General features: G+C 52.0%; 1 protein-coding gene across 2 annotated transcripts in view; it reads left to right on the forward strand.

The window, feature by feature from the left end:
• Positions 1 to 15086, forward strand: part of NXN (nucleoredoxin) — a 142319-nt gene that overhangs the window by 115488 nt on the left and 11745 nt on the right. For both annotated transcript variants that reach the window (XM_037070364.1, XM_037070363.1), the window contains exons 2-5: positions 1724 to 1841; positions 3791 to 3924; positions 4418 to 4518; positions 6111 to 6217. In XM_037070364.1, the coding sequence (XP_036926259.1) occupies positions 1724 to 1841; positions 3791 to 3924; positions 4418 to 4518; positions 6111 to 6217 (460 nt within the window). The remainder of the gene's footprint in view (positions 1 to 1723; positions 1842 to 3790; positions 3925 to 4417; positions 4519 to 6110; positions 6218 to 15086) is intronic.

Here is a 15086-nt window from a genome sequence, read left to right on the forward strand (position 1 = left end):
CCTTGCACCAGCCAATTTGCGAAGCTAACCCCGGCAGCAGACTGTCTCGTTTAGTTGCTGAACCTCTTCTCTGAAGAACGTTTAATCTGAACCCTGTACCGGGCTCCCCTGGGACGATGCCGCCAGCGCTGGTCCTTGAAAACTGGCTGTGCAGATCGCTCTTGCTCTGAGTCCTGGGCTGGCTTGGGGAGCCCATCGGAAACGTGGGCCTGGGAAAAACACACAGCTCAAAGGCGGGGCCCATCCCGTGCGAGGTGGGGTCCCACACCCTTCCTGTCAAGAGCCAGGTCTCCACAGGCGGGGGAAGCCTAACATTTCTTGGCAGATATGCTGCCAATTCCCTCACTGCCTGGGGTTGAATTAAAAACAATAATCACAGCCACACACGGCTTTCCCTCTGCTGGACGCAGTTGGACTTCTGGTGCCTGTTTCCTTAGACAGATCCGTGCCCTGCTCTGCCCGTGCCTGGCAGCCAGCTCTCCCGTCTGGGCCCAGCCCCCGGAAGGGAGGCTCATAGCGAAATCACCAATGGGCCAGTCTTCAGTTTCCCCTTGTGTCTCTCTTCTTTGGAGGTGCACTGATAACTCTGCATTTCCTTTAATTATGTCACTTTCTGGGCTTAGCGGTGACGTTCCTGAGCACCCAGTGGCTCACCTGAGCAGTGCTCACCCCCACGGCTGGGAGCAGAGTGAGCGGGAGCAGAGTGAGCTTGCACATACCGGGCTCCTGTCTGTGGGCTGTTGCGCTGTTTGCTCAGCCACGTCCCACTGGGACCCTGGTGCCCTGACAGGGTGCATAGTCAGCCTCAAGAACCTGCCAGCAGATTGTGGGTTGTTCTGAGTGGCACCAAGGGCTGGGGCTGGCTCAGGATATTGCTCCCTAGTATCTGCTGGCCGGAGGGCACATGTGTAGTGACTGCCAGTGTCCCAGGGCCTGGTGAAGCGGTAAGTGGGGCAGATTTTAATCTGCCAGTGAAGCAGTGAGCAGACCGGATTTCTGGTCTTCTGTTGGATGCCCCGTCCCTTTCCCCCTGGGGCTCAAAGGGGACACAGCACAGCAGGGGAGCATCTGCCTGCTGACAGTGTGGAGAGGCACCAATAAAAAGCCTCCCTTTTTCCTTAACCACCTGGTCTGATTGTGTTAAAAAAAATTCATGATCCAACTTCATTTTATAAGAGGCTTTATTTATTTTTGGAGGGAAGGGAAGGGAGGGAGAAACAGAGAGAAGCATCGATGTACAAGAGAAACATTGATTGGTTGCCTTCTCGTATGCGCCCTGACTGGGCACCAAACCTGCAACCCAGGCATGTGCCCTGACCGGGAATCGAACCTGAGACCTTTTGCTTTGTGGGATGATGCCCTGTCCACCAAGCCACACTGGTCAAGGCTCCATGTGCATGTTTATGCTATTAGAGAAAGTGCCAGGGGAGAGGTAGGAGAGAGAGGTCTCCTATAGTAAGTGCCATCCACCCCTCGTTGGCCTCTGTCTGCCACGGCTCCAGCTCTGACTCGGGTGCCTGCCCTGCCCCAGGCTGTAGGGCCAGGGGGCTGCAGCCTCGCCTGTCCACTTTGCCCAGCCAGCCCGGCTTCCCATCAGTGACTCGTTTCTCTGTGCTTTCGTGTTTTCCAGTCCATCGACCCCACAGGGCCAAGGGGTTCAAAAGGACTCTGCAGTTAATTAATCTACTTTGAACTTAACCACCTTTAACTTTTCTTCTTCCAGCTAAAACTTTGGAACAAATATCGAATTTCCAACATTCCATCGCTAATATTCCTAGACGCCACCACCGGGAAGGTCGTGTGCAGGAATGGGCTGCTGGTGATCCGAGATGACCCGGAAGGTGAGACCTGTCCTTCCCATCCCACGCCTGTCCCTCTGCCCTGACCTCCTCCCCTCGGCCAGAGAGTGGACAAATGGCAGGCAGTTGACTCGTGAACAACGTGGGGGTCAGCGGTGCCGACCCCCATGCAGTCAAAAACCCACGTGTAACTTTGACTTCCTGCTGTTAGCTGGGGGCCTTACCGATAACATAAACAACCAATGAACACTAATCTTGTATGTTATATGGATTAAATACTGCATTCTTACACTAGAGTAAGCTAGAGAAAAGAAAACGATGTTAAGAAAACCCAAAGGAACAGAAGTACATTAACAGCATTGTGGGTTTTTATCAGTACTGTGAGTTCACATCATCTGGTTCAGGCTACAAGGCTTTATCTGAGTTTTTTCACACTGTCGGTTAAAAAAATCCACATATAATGGGCCCACACAATTCGCCCATGTTGTTCAAGGGTCAGCTGTATATGTAAGTGGGTTTATTTGGCTAAAGAATATTGACTTGGTGAAATTATAGTATTCTCCAGATCATGGTTAAGATTTTTAAAGGGATCAGAATGTCCCTCCTGGGAGCTTTCATTCCCGGGCTGAAGGGGCTGGAGTCTGAGGGAGGGAGTTCTGCCTTGAGGGCAGCGGAGGCTGGGAGAAGCCGCCGGAGCCCAGGTACCGACCGCTGGTGCTGTTTCCATAGCAGCTGCCACCCTAACAATCAGAGGCAGGCCAAGCGATTTTATTTCCCTTTAAAAATATTATCATGGCAAAGTGGCAGTCTCTGTCACTCTCGTGGGCTCAGCGGTGAGTGCCCCTCATTTCTCGATGCTGCCCGTGCCCTGCAGGCCTCAGTCCCACTGGCTGGCCAGCTGCCTGGGTGGGCACACTGTGGGCAGGTTGCTCGGCTCACCCTGCTCAGTGGTTGTTGAACGTCTGTGTCTCCCGCCTCGCACTGCAGCCGTAAAAGCGTCCTAAGACCTTCCTCCCTCACACATGGACTCAGCTAAAGGGTTCAAGCCTGATCACAAATTTTCGGATAGAAATTTCACCTGCTTCAAAGAATTGCCCTCAGTAAAAACCAGGGCATGAGAGAACCAGGTTTTTACACTTATGTTCTCAAATTTACACACACACACACACACACACACACACCCGCCCCCCGCCCCCCCACCCCCCCGAAGCTCGTTAAAGTGCTGATGTCCCTTCTCCCCCCGAACCTTTTGGATCCATTTGTTCAGGGTGGGCTTGGCCACCTGGGTTTTCAGCCAGTCCAAGTTCCTCCATCCCACCCTGCCCTCACCCCAGGCAATTTTGAGGCAGTGGTCCATGGACCACCCTGCGAGAAAACACTGTCGATTGAGCTGAGAGCGTATTATTTGCTCTTCCTGCCTGGGGCTTAAGTGTCATCAGAATTCAGACCATCTGGGTTCAGTGGGTTTTACTGTCTCCTTTCCCCAGACTTAAATTCTTATCTCACTTGGTTCCCTGGGCCCCACCCACACTATCCTAACCAGAAATTCTGGGGGTGGGGCCCAGAAGCATCAGATGTTAAAACCCCCAGCGGATTCCAGAATGCAGTCGGAGTTGTCAGGCGACGCTCCCCCAGCCTGGCCCCTCGTCAGAGTTACCTGCGGGTCTGCTCTGTGGTTTTTGCAACTACAGCTTCGGCCCTGGATCCTGGGACTTGGGGTACAACCTGGGCTTCTATTTTCTTCAGAAACCTCCCAGGAGATGGGCCCTGGGATCGTGCAAGTTCGGGAACCATTACCTGGAGAGTAGGTAGGACTCCGTCGTGGAGGAATCCTGCCTTTCCTCCAGTGTTTTCAGCTGCAGATCTGCTGGTGTGTTAACAGATACTATTTGACGATAAAGATGTCACACTCTGCAGCCCTGAGGCCTCTTGGGTCAAAAGCCATACCATTGAAGAGTCTTAACCTTCTCTCGGTCTGTTGCCTGTTTCAGGTCTGGAATTCCCTTGGGGACCTAAACCCTTTCAGGAGGTCATTGCAGGGCCATTGCTGAGAAATAACGGGCAGTCCCTGGAGAGCAGCAGCCTGGAGGGGTCCCACGTGGGGGTCTATTTCTCCGCACACTGGGTGAGTGTCCGGTCCCTCCTTAGCCCAGACAGAAGGAAGCAGTGGTGCCACCACCGAGACCAGCTGTGATTGGCTTCTGGCGGTGTGACGTTCGGGCATAACTTCCCGGCATTCTTCCTTTCTCCTGTGCCCCATGCACTGTTGGCATGCAATAAGTGCTTGTGGTTATGAATGATAATAGCGGCCACAAAATGACTTCTTTTGACTGGTCTAAAAGGATAGCTTTCTTGACTCATTCTGGTGAGGCTTCTAAGGGCCCCCGAGGGGTTCGTTTAAGGGCAGCCTGCTGGCAGGCTGTGAGGGCTGGGGAGGGCACTGTTGCTGTATCTTCGAGTTACGGGAGGCACGTTTGTTTCTGCCTCTTGTATGACCTGGGTTTTGCTGGCCCAGTTCTGCTGGGGTCTTGCTTGCCTGCCCTCTGATTGAAAGTGGCTGGGAGAGGGGATGCTGAAGGTGTAAAGTCACGCCACAGGATCCCAATCTTGTCTTTCAGTGCCCCCCTTGCCGAAGCCTCACCCGGGTCCTGGTGGAATCCTACCGGAAGATCAAGGAGGCAGGCCAGAAATTTGAGATCATCTTTGTCAGTGCAGACAGGTAATGTTAGCGCGGCTTTCCTTCCCTGTGGGTGATGGACGTGTCTTTCTGCCGCCTCATGCTTCCCCTGCTGTAGTGCAGAGCTGGGAGTCCGGGACTGGGGGAGACATAGCTGGGAGTATGGGCAGAGGGGCAGATGCATTTCACGTTTACCCTCAGAACTATCTGAAGGGAAGCCGAGAAAAACTTGTTCTTGCTGTAAATATGGAGGAACATCCTGATTCAGGCCCGGGTCATTTAAGATTGGGGTGTGTTTTTGTGATGGGTTCGGCGTTTTGGGTTGTGGTGAAGGATGTGGGGGGAAGGGTGGAAAGAAAAGGGCAGAGACTCGTGGGCCGTGGTGTCTGTCTTAGACGGCCGTGCAGGCACTTCCCTTCACTCTGGCCGCCTGCTTTGGGTGCTTGTGCAAAAACCACAAGGGCAGACTTCTTCCTGTAGTACGTCAGGTCCTTTTAGCCTCAATTTCCTCTGCGTTTTGCCCTCTCGTTGGCTTTACTCCCCAGTGACTTTCCTACATCACAGAACTCCTGTCCCAATTCAAATCAAACCACCAGCTGCTTCTGCCCAGTGCCTGTTCGCAGAGGCGCTTTGAGGTGCCAGCGTGTGGAGGGCACATCGTGCGCTGCTGTAGCCCTGGCGTCTGTGCTGCTTCCTGCTCAGTTTAGTGGCCTGTGGTCCTGCCTCGCTGTCCCACCGCTCCCCACCGCAGGGCCTGTGAGCCAGGGCAGGCTTGAAGCTGTGGCAGGTGGAGTAATCACTTGTTTAAAGCTGTCAGCCTCACTGAGTTGTAATTCACATACAGCAAAATGCATACATTTTAGCTATACAGTTCAGTGGATGTTGACAAATGTGTGGACCGATGTAAGCATCACAATTAAGAGAACATTTCCATCACTCAGAAGACTCCCTCATGCCTCTCTCGGTCAGTCTCACCCCAAACCCCGGTTTCAGGGAACCCCCGACCTGCTTCCTGTCACTCGGTTGGATTTGTCATTTCTGGAATTTCTCATGTGTGGAATCGTGGTGTTTGCGATCAGTTGGAAGCGTGGTCCTGTATACACCACTCTCACGTGCACAAAACAGAAGCGTTACAGGGAGTGCAGTGTCAGAACATCTACGGAGATTCGTCTGTGGTGAAAAGTGAAAAGTGCCCGACTGGGTAGCTCAGTTGGTTAGAGCATCGTCCCCATGCAGTTGCTGGTTCAGTCCCTGGTCAGGACACATCCTGGAGTCAACAGATGAATGCATGAGTCAGTGGAACAGCAAATCGTGTTTCTCTCCTCTCGCCTCACTGTCTCTCTAATATCAGTCCATCAATCAACAAAAAGTTGGGCATGAGCTAAGCCAGTAGGATGCAGAGGAGTGAGCCATGGACACGGCCTGGTGGTGCAGTTTGGTGCCCGCATGTTGTGTGGGGACCTTTGCTTCCTGGTGGACCCGGAATGGGAGGAATAGCCCCTCCTGTGTCTGAACGTGATGATCAGACGCCTTTGCATCGGTAGGGCCCCGGGCATGACCTGGTCGGAGGCGGGGAGGACCCAGTGGTGGTGCATTCGCGGGTAACAGAGCCTTGTTTCCATGTGTGTCTTTAGGTCAGAGGACTCATTCAAACAGTACTTCAGCGAGATGCCCTGGCTCGCCGTCCCCTACACCGACGAGGCCCGGCGGTCGCGCCTCAACAGGCTGTATGGAATCCAGGGTAGGCCTTCCAGACTCCGGGGCTTGGAAACCTGCTGAGCAGGGCTCTCCACACATTTGTTTTTCTTTTCAAAGGGAAAAGAACCTCTGTTTTCCCGTGCATGTTCACTTGCTGATTTACCATCTTCTATGAAGTTCATGTTGTTGTAGGTTAAACCTCCTCAAAACTGTTTCCTAAGCAAAAACACTTATCCAATGAGACAGCTACTTCTCACCCCCAGGCCTCGTGGGTTCTGGCCTGGCCACGCCACGGAGTACACGCCCCTCAGTGCCCTGGCCAGAAGAACCCTGTCTTGTGGGTTTTAGTGTCGAATAGACCTGAGAGTGGTCTTTGGTTCCATCATTCAGGTGCTTTGAGGCTCAGTTTCCTCATCTGCAAAGTGGGCGTGATAAATCTCTGTACAGAGACCCACCGGGAGCATTAACGGGATAATGGACAGAAAGCATTTCTCATGCTTCCTGAAGCGTGATGGTGAGGGTTGAGTGGCTATTACCTTTTAGGTGAGAAAATTGATTTTCTGAGAATGTTGCAGGCCAGAACTTGGAGTACTGATCATGCTTTTTCAGAGAAAACAATTATTAGTGAGGCAACTACGGTTTTGTTCTTTATTATGCGAATACCTCCTTCTAGCCTTCACCCAGCAGAGCACTCACCGGGCCTGTTCAGAGTCAGACTCATTGCCTTTGTGTCCTGGTCGGCCCCAGGCAGAGAGAGCTCCTGTCTGAGTCCTTGGTGCTCCGTGGATTACATGGGGCATGAAAAAGAAAGACAAATTCAGATTTACCCACAAAGTCCACAGCTTATGGGGAGCTCATCAGGTTCATGAACTGTTTTCTTCACCATTTATAACAAAGTACATGGCTTTGTTTAGAGCTAAAGTTTAAAAAAAAAAAACACCCATTTAATTCTCAATGGGTGCTCTCAGTTTCAGATGTGCCTAGCAGCCCCCTGGGGACCGTGGGCACGTGCAGGCTCTGATGCAGCAGGGCTGGCCAGCCCTGCGTCCCTAGCCAGCCCCCAGGTGACCCTAGTGCTGCTGGTCCGGAGCCCCTGTCTCGGGTGTTAGCAGGCTAGGTCTGCTAAATTTCTGGGAATGTTGGAGGTTCTCCCTCCTATTAATTAAAAAGGTGGAAGCAGTTCTCTTTCCAAAGAGCAGTCGAGTGCCCTGGCATCATTTACTGGTCTACGAGGGGAGGTGGGGAGTTGGGTGAGGTAAAGGGGACATCCGGGCTCCTGTCCTGCAGCACCGACACGCCCCCCCCCCCCCCAGATACTTAACGCTGCGCACACGGGTGGGGCCACAGGTGGAGTTGCCTCTTCAGGGGGTGAGGAAACTTCAAGTTACTTAACCTCTCTTTTACTAGTAAAATTGAAAGGTTTCGGTGTTGGGCACAGAGTAGGCACTTAATAAATATTTAACTGACTATCTTGGGGAAAAATGAGACTTTACAGCCTAAAACAAAAATCAGCTCTTGGATGTCAAAATGCTTCAACAAAGGCAACCAACAATATTAACAACATGATGGCAAAGGGCTCAATACCCTTCGCAGAAAACGATCACCTCCCAGATTCCAGTGGGAAAGGGAGGGAAGAGGCGACTTAGCGAAGGTGGGAGGTAGGCAGGTGGGAGGCGGGTGGCTTGCCCTGTGGAGACTGCCAGAGCAGATGGGAAAAATATTCAGCATGATTTACTTTCATGAGTTACAGATGAAAACACTGATTTTCTATCTATCGCATTTGCAAAGAACTCCCCCGCCAGCCAAAATAATAATGATAAGCCCCAGGGCAGGGGAGAGAGCAGGCTGAGCAGATTGCTGGTGGGGATGTAAATCCGGACAGCCTTTCAGAGAGCATTGGCGATCTCCATCAGAGGCCTTTAAAAAATCTCTAAAATGTTTCCTTTAAATATTCCACTTGGAGGAATCGGTACTCGGGAAATTAACCTGAGGCCCCCAGCAGAGGCTGTTTCAGGCGGACTCTCTCACACTCGTATACTTAGAATCTCATTACAGACCACGATTCTTTCTGTGCGTTTGCCCCTGGAAAACCCAGAGCCGAATTTATAGCCACTTGAGCAATTTTTGCAAAACCGACCATTGCTGTGCGTGCCCTTGACTCTAGCCTCACTTTCTCTTCCTTTCTTGGTTTCCCTTCAAGGGCATATTTTCATCTGTTTCTGTTGGATTTTTATCATGCACTTTTTAAGCCACCTCAAACCCTTTTTGGAAGATAGAGTAGGTTTAAATTCACAGGATTCTATTTCTCAAGCTCCACCAGCACCAAGTTCAGTGGGCGGCCCAGGGCTGCCCCTGAGTGGACAGGGTGAGACTTACCTCGGGAAACTACTACAGGGTGGAGTGCAGTGACATTAAAGAGTGTGGTGTGGGCACCTAGGAGACTGACGCTTGTCCCAGGGCGTGGAGCCAGGGGCTGGGCCTCGCTCAGCCACTCTGCTGACGAGGAGGCCGCTCTCCATTTCCAAGCGTGTGTCATGATGGGGCAGCTCTCTCCCTCCCCAACGTAGGGAGCTGCATTGCCCTTTCCTGGGGGTGGGGTCCAGCATGATGCAGGCCTTCCTGGGGGTCAGTGCAAAGGCTGTGGGGTCCCCTGAAACTAATAAATGCCCAAAGGACACTTTGTATATAATGCAGAGTTAGTTTGAGGTTGGCAGTCTGTGCCCTCCCTGTGTTCTGTGAGATGCTTCAGAGGGCCCTTTGGGGTAGGGGTGGGGTGCATAGGCACAGAACAGCAATCTTGCAAGAGAGATCACGGGATCTTCAAGAATTCAACACTAGTTTTGGACACACCAGTAAGGCTGGAGTGCACCCTTCTGTGGAACGTTGGCAGGGCACAGAAAAATTAAATGGATTGTTTTCTGTCTGCCTTCAGAAAGCAGAGAAGGGAACTCTCCTTCTGAATCTCCAGGTGTCACCATATAAATATAACAGATGGAGGAGCCTCGGTTGTTAGGTGTGGCCGAGGCAGCCAGAAAGTGGGTGACCACAACTGAGGAGGAAGAGAATGGAGAGTTTTCCGAGACTCATTCATTTGGCACCATCTCTGAAGGCCCTGGCAGCGTAGGGGTGAGAAGTACGTATGTGGTTCCCGACTTCAAGGAAGCCTCACTTGAGGATCAGAAAGCTGATCTGGAGAAGCCGCGTGCCCAGGCGAGCGGCAGCCAGCCAGCCCTGCCACAGTGAGAGAATGGGAGGTTCACGAGGACCCTGTTCCAGCCAGGGTGTCTCCGCTGCAGTCGGCCCGTCCCCTGGCCCGTCCCCCTGCTCCTCGTCCCCTGGCTGCACGGTGCACACCCCCTGCCATCTGTTCTAGCCTTTCTTCAGTTCGCATCTGTCTGCTCTCCCACCTTCCCACCTCCTGCTTTCTCACTCTCGGCTTTATAGTCTGGCACAGTGTTTGTGCCGACTGCTCCTTGGTCACCGATCTGTTGAGTTAAAGCCTCAGGACTCCTTCCTGCGAGCTGCCTGTCAGACATGGCCTACTGACCTTGATGTGTCTGCTCTGGCCCCGTCAAACCAGAGAGGCACTGAAGCGCAGTGAAATGGGAATGTAGAAGAGCAACATGACATTCTTATCAAGGTGGCACTTAATGAAGGGCCACACGATGGAATAACCCGAGGTCAGAGGAGACTTGCTTGGAGCTGTTGAGCCAGGAAGTCTTCCTGGAGGAGGTGGCTATAGAGCAGAGCCTTACAGGATGTATGGGGTTTAGTAAGAGCCTTGGGACATTTCTAGGCAAAGGCCAGAGCAGGTTGCCCAGGGTGTACTACAGGGAGAGTGGGCAACAGGCTGATGGTGCCACGTTGTGTGGAGCTTTAAACGCCATGCTGAGGTCTGTGAACCTGACCCTTTGGACTTCTGGAGCCTTTTGAAAATTCTGATCGAGGGGAGATCAGTACAGTAGTGACATTTAAGCTAGACTGGGAGGAAAATGCCAGAGGCTGGTTGTGTCCTGATGTTTCTTTTTTTTTTTTTTTTAAAGATAAAATTGGTACATATTCATTTCAGGTGTACGTAACACGTCATAATTCAGTGTTTGTACACAGTACAAAGTGATCACCATCGTACGCCTAGTCACCCATCCGTCACATTTCTAAACTCAATTCTAGATCTTCTTAGATTTGAAGGATGCTCACTTGAAAAGGAAATCAGCATGCCCTTCCAATTATATCATCTTAGAAGTCTCTTCCTAGCTCATGGAGGTTTCATAGGTGGATGTACCCTCGTCACAGTGCGCTGTTCTTGCCCTCCACTTGGACGCTTTTCACCTTTGGAGCTCAAGTCCCTGGTTGGGGTCCCTTCAGAATCTCTTCTCTGGCCTCAGGAGCTGGTGACTCCTCCCTGGGCTACACCACCCTTCCACTGAATTCTGCATTCCTTTACCTCTGGGGATAAAATGCCTCCAGTCTAGCTCTGAATACCTTTGAACTTGAAGGAGTTGTATATTCTTTCATACTCTTCATAGCATCACGAAGCTGAAAATTATTTTTGATTGAGTTCTGAATATTTCCGAGCTTGGTGTGACTCTGTGGTTCCAGCTTCCAAAGTCGCCCCTCTGATGCGTTCACGTGTACATCTGTGTAGTGGGAGCTGTTTTCACTCACAGTGCCTCCGTCTCCGAACGGCCGGGTTTCAGTCCACACGCCGACCCGTTTCCTGGCGCCTGCCGTCACTCATACCTGACTCACTTCGACTTGGACACCAGGTACCGACTGGGTTGGCTGAAAAGTCCGTTGAGTTTTTTTCCATAAAGTAAAGGACACATTTTTCATTTTCACTAATAACTTTATTGATTTGGATATTTTGACTATGTCGGCTATCTCCCGCTATTGGCTGTAGAGGCCAGGGCACTGCCAAACAGCTTCCCATGCATAAGACAGCCCCTCGGCAAAGGATTCTATGGCCAAAATGTCACCAGTACCAAGAAATTTCCCAAATTCCACTTTTGACATGTTCAATCAGTCATAGCACCTTCTCCATACGCTGCACAAATCTTTTTTTTTCATTTCAGTTGCACTTTTACTTTTCTTGAAATAATAAAGCATAATACGCCAAAAATGTTGCTTATTTTATTCCATCTTCAATATTAAAATGGCTACACAAAAACTCACCAGCTTTGATGTTTTTTAAAAAAATGCAGCTGACATGACCGCTGTCACAATACAATCTAACGAAATTGTTTCGAATGAAGTTAGAGACAGCTAAGCACTGCTAGAGCCCTCGTACAGAAAAAGTACAGAAACGAACTTTTAGGCCAATCCAATGGCTGGACTGGAGTTCGGGTCAGGCCCCACAGGGCCACCTGCCTCGCCCCCACTTCAGGTGCCACTTGCAAGTCCCAGTCCTTGTTACTGGCCGGCTGTACATCAGGGTTCCTGTGACCTCCTGAGCTTTAGTAATTTTCTAGAATAGCTCACAGAATTCAGGGAAACATTTCACCTACTGTTACTGGTTTACTATAAACAATACAACTCAGGAACAGCCAAGAGATGCGTAGGGCAAGGTTCTGGGGAAAGGGCTCGGAGCTTCCACACTTTCTCCAGGGCCCCACCCTCCCAGCCAACCCCCAGGCACCCAGCACCAGCCTGGAAGCTCCCTGCACCCACCCCTCAGGGGTTTTATCGAGGCGTCATTATACAGGCAGGACTGGTGAAAGCCATTGGCCATTGGTCATGAATTCAGCCTCCAGCTCTTCTCCCCTCTCAACAGGTCCTGGTTGGGGAAGGGGGCTGGGAGGGTGGAGCTGAATGCTTCAAACTTCTAACCTTGCCTTTCCAGGTGACCAGTTCCCATTATGAGTCTATTTAGGCCACCCACCCCCAGTCATCTCATCAGCATAGAAAAAGCCACTCACACCACGCCCAGATTCCAGGGGTCTTTGAAGCTCCTGTGGCAGGATCTGGGACTACGACCAAATATGATAACAAAAGATGGGCCCAGTCACCCCTTATGACTCAAGGAGCTCTGTGCCCGGAGCTGGGGCCGAAGCCCATACATTTCCGTGTTATTATATTACACAATCACACCCACACAGAGGCGGCGGAGGGGGTGCTGGTTTGCATGCCTGGCCCTCAGCACTCCCTGCAGGGCCGGCTCTGGGAGACCTCAGGCTCCCTCCTTGGCTCTGTGCCCCAGGCTCTTGCTGCGCTTGGTCTCCTCCTGAATTGTTTAGGGAGGCGCTTCCACTGAATTGTTTAGGGAGGCGCTTCCACAGAGCAGCAGCACCAGGCACCTTCCCCACCCAAGGTGAGCCACCGCCCCCCACCGGTCTGTGTACCCTGCAGGGAGCCTGCATCCTGACCTGACAGTCACTTTGTGTGCGGAGGTGCACGCGGGCAGAGCTTCCGCGCTGTCCTGACGGGCTCCGCTGGAAATGGCTGGTGCAAAAAGAACTCCCCTCAGCATCTGGGGAGCGGGGCTGAGAACATGCCTGGATCCGTGTCACCGGGCGAAATGAAGCAGGCCTTGCAAGTTACAGCAGTTACAATGTGCCTTGCAATGTGCCAGCAGTTACAGTTGGTCCAAGTGTCCATCGTGTGCTGGGACAGTTTGAGTCTTGAGACCATCACCCCTCAAGTCCCCCATTTCACAGAGCAGCAGGGCCCGCTGCGGCCCTGATGAAGAGTTTGTCCGGGACTGGCCAGGCCACCAGCCCAACTGCAGCTGGCGGGTGGGTCACTGGCTCCCTCCTGCTCTGGACTGAGCCCAGGATACTAGCCAGCAGCCTTCACCCGCCCACCTGAGTTCACCAGGGCCCAGGCATTCGGCCTCCGCCCATTTCCTTTGTTTTCAGAGGGTAGCTGGGTTGCCCGAGGTGTTGGGCTTCCCTACCCCCAGCCCCTCAGGTGGTCTGTGGAATTTGCAGCCCTATAAGCTGTTTAAAAATGCCTTTCTAAGGGAAGGGTTTAGACACACTTGGCAAAAGGCAAATCCCATTAGCAATTGTCTAACTAATCCTGGCTGTCAGAGAACACCTTGTTCTTTGCAGGGAGGCTTAGAGCCCCTTCTCTCCTGGGTTAGGGGCCCTAGCTGGTGTTTGTGCCCCACCTCCTGCCCTGCCTCCCCTGTCCCCAGCCTTTGGGGAAGGCAGCCGGAGCCTGAAGTGGACGCTGGCCCAGACACCAGGGGCACAGACGCTTTAGGCCTGGCTGCGGGGAGGCTGAGGTGTCAGGGCCATCCGCTCTCCCGGGTCTGTTTGTCTTCAGTGTGTGTCTCTGTTGCCTGCGTGCTTTTCTGCTCTTTCTTCTCTCTTTCTTTTCCCCTTCCTTCCTCTTCTATTTCCCTCCTTTCTCCTCTATCTTTCCCTCCCGTTGCCCTCTCCACTGCCCCTTTCAAAAAATAGAGTTGAGGCAGAATCTATTTTAGGTAGAAGCAAAGGGTTTGGAGGCTTTCAGTCAGTGGAGGGCGAGGGGCCGATACTGGTGTTTTGAAGACAGGTCAGTGTTAAAGGGGCCGGAGCAGGTTATCTGGAGCTGGCCTTGTGGGCGGAGTCGGGGGGCTGCCTCTGGACCTACTGAGGAGCTTCTCTGTTCTGTTCTGTTTGTCCTGTTTTGTTTTAAGAACATAGGAAAGGGAAGGAGGGAGGGAGAACAAACACCCACCTGGGCCTTTGAAACATAAGCGAATGGGAGCGTCGAGACAGGCAGGCGGGGGTCCTCCCGCTCCCCTGCACCACCTTTCTCCTCCTTCATGCCCCGGGAAACTTGGCCTTATCTGTCGTGTGTATCCTTCTAATCTGTTTTCATATTAACTGCCCATATATGAGTCCATGAATAATATGTAGTCGTGCTGGGTATGTGTTTCAGAAGCATGCTTAAACGCTGACGTGGTGTAATATTCTGCAAGTCGTTCTTCTTGTTTAACATCATGCTTTCAAGATTTAGCCTTGTTGATATTTATATCTGGTTTGTTTCTTCTCAGTGCCGAGAAGTGTTTCATTGTATGACTATGTCACGGTTTATTTATCCGTTGCACTGCAAATGGATACTTGGTTGTTTCTGGTATTTTTGTGTTTTAGGAACATCACCATAAACATCTTCCTGTCCCCCTCCCGATACAGGCATGTGCCCAGGCAGCTCCAGGCCTCTGGCCACGTTCAAGTAGGCCCAGCCCCACTGCTTCGAGCCCCTGGGGTTTCTTGGTGCTTCACCACACAAACCAGCTCTCTAAACAAAGGAGAATTTGGGGGGAGTGGGGAGGGTTAGAATCGGCAGTCGATGAAGCCAAGGCACGGTTTGTGTTGTCAGCCCCACCCCACGCCGACTGCCCTGGGTTCTTGTTTGGTTTCCCTTTGTGTTAATGCATTTATCATAACACCACTGACGAAAGCTCAGACGTGTCTGTCTCACCCGACTTCCTGCCTCACTAGCACAACTGCTCTCACTTTCTGCGTCCCCTTCGGTCTCTGTCCACATACGTACTTACCTGCAGTAGTAATTGTACACATAGCATTGCATGTTCTGTATTTCCTATGTAAGGATATGTTACAAATGCTTTTCACCTTGACACAGTTTTCATCATGACCATATCCATGGCTGCACAATATTTTCCTCTGCCCACAGGGTCGCTCCCAGCACCCTCAGGTTGTGTTGCCATCCAGCAACAGAAAGAAAAGCTCTCTGGGCTGCAACCTGCCCAGCGTCTCTGCCCCAGATGCCCCGTCGCTGCCACCTTTTTTCAAACCCCCTCTCTCCCTGGCAGCAGAAGAAGAACACCCTGACTAAACTATGGGATGGGCCCAGCACATGTGGCTTTGAGGTTGTTTTAAATACCAAGAGGCTCCTCCCAGGAGGAAACAGTTTGGAGGGGCTTCGGGGGCCTTGTTCCTTCTTCTCTAGGTCTGGAGGGAGGC

The sequence above is a fragment of the Sturnira hondurensis genome, unplaced genomic scaffold (assembly GCF_014824575.4).
Source record: "Sturnira hondurensis isolate 20B ecotype Veracruz unplaced genomic scaffold, ASM1482457v3 Scaffold0018728, whole genome shotgun sequence".
NCBI classification, from domain to species: Eukaryota; Metazoa; Chordata; class Mammalia; order Chiroptera; family Phyllostomidae; genus Sturnira; species Sturnira hondurensis.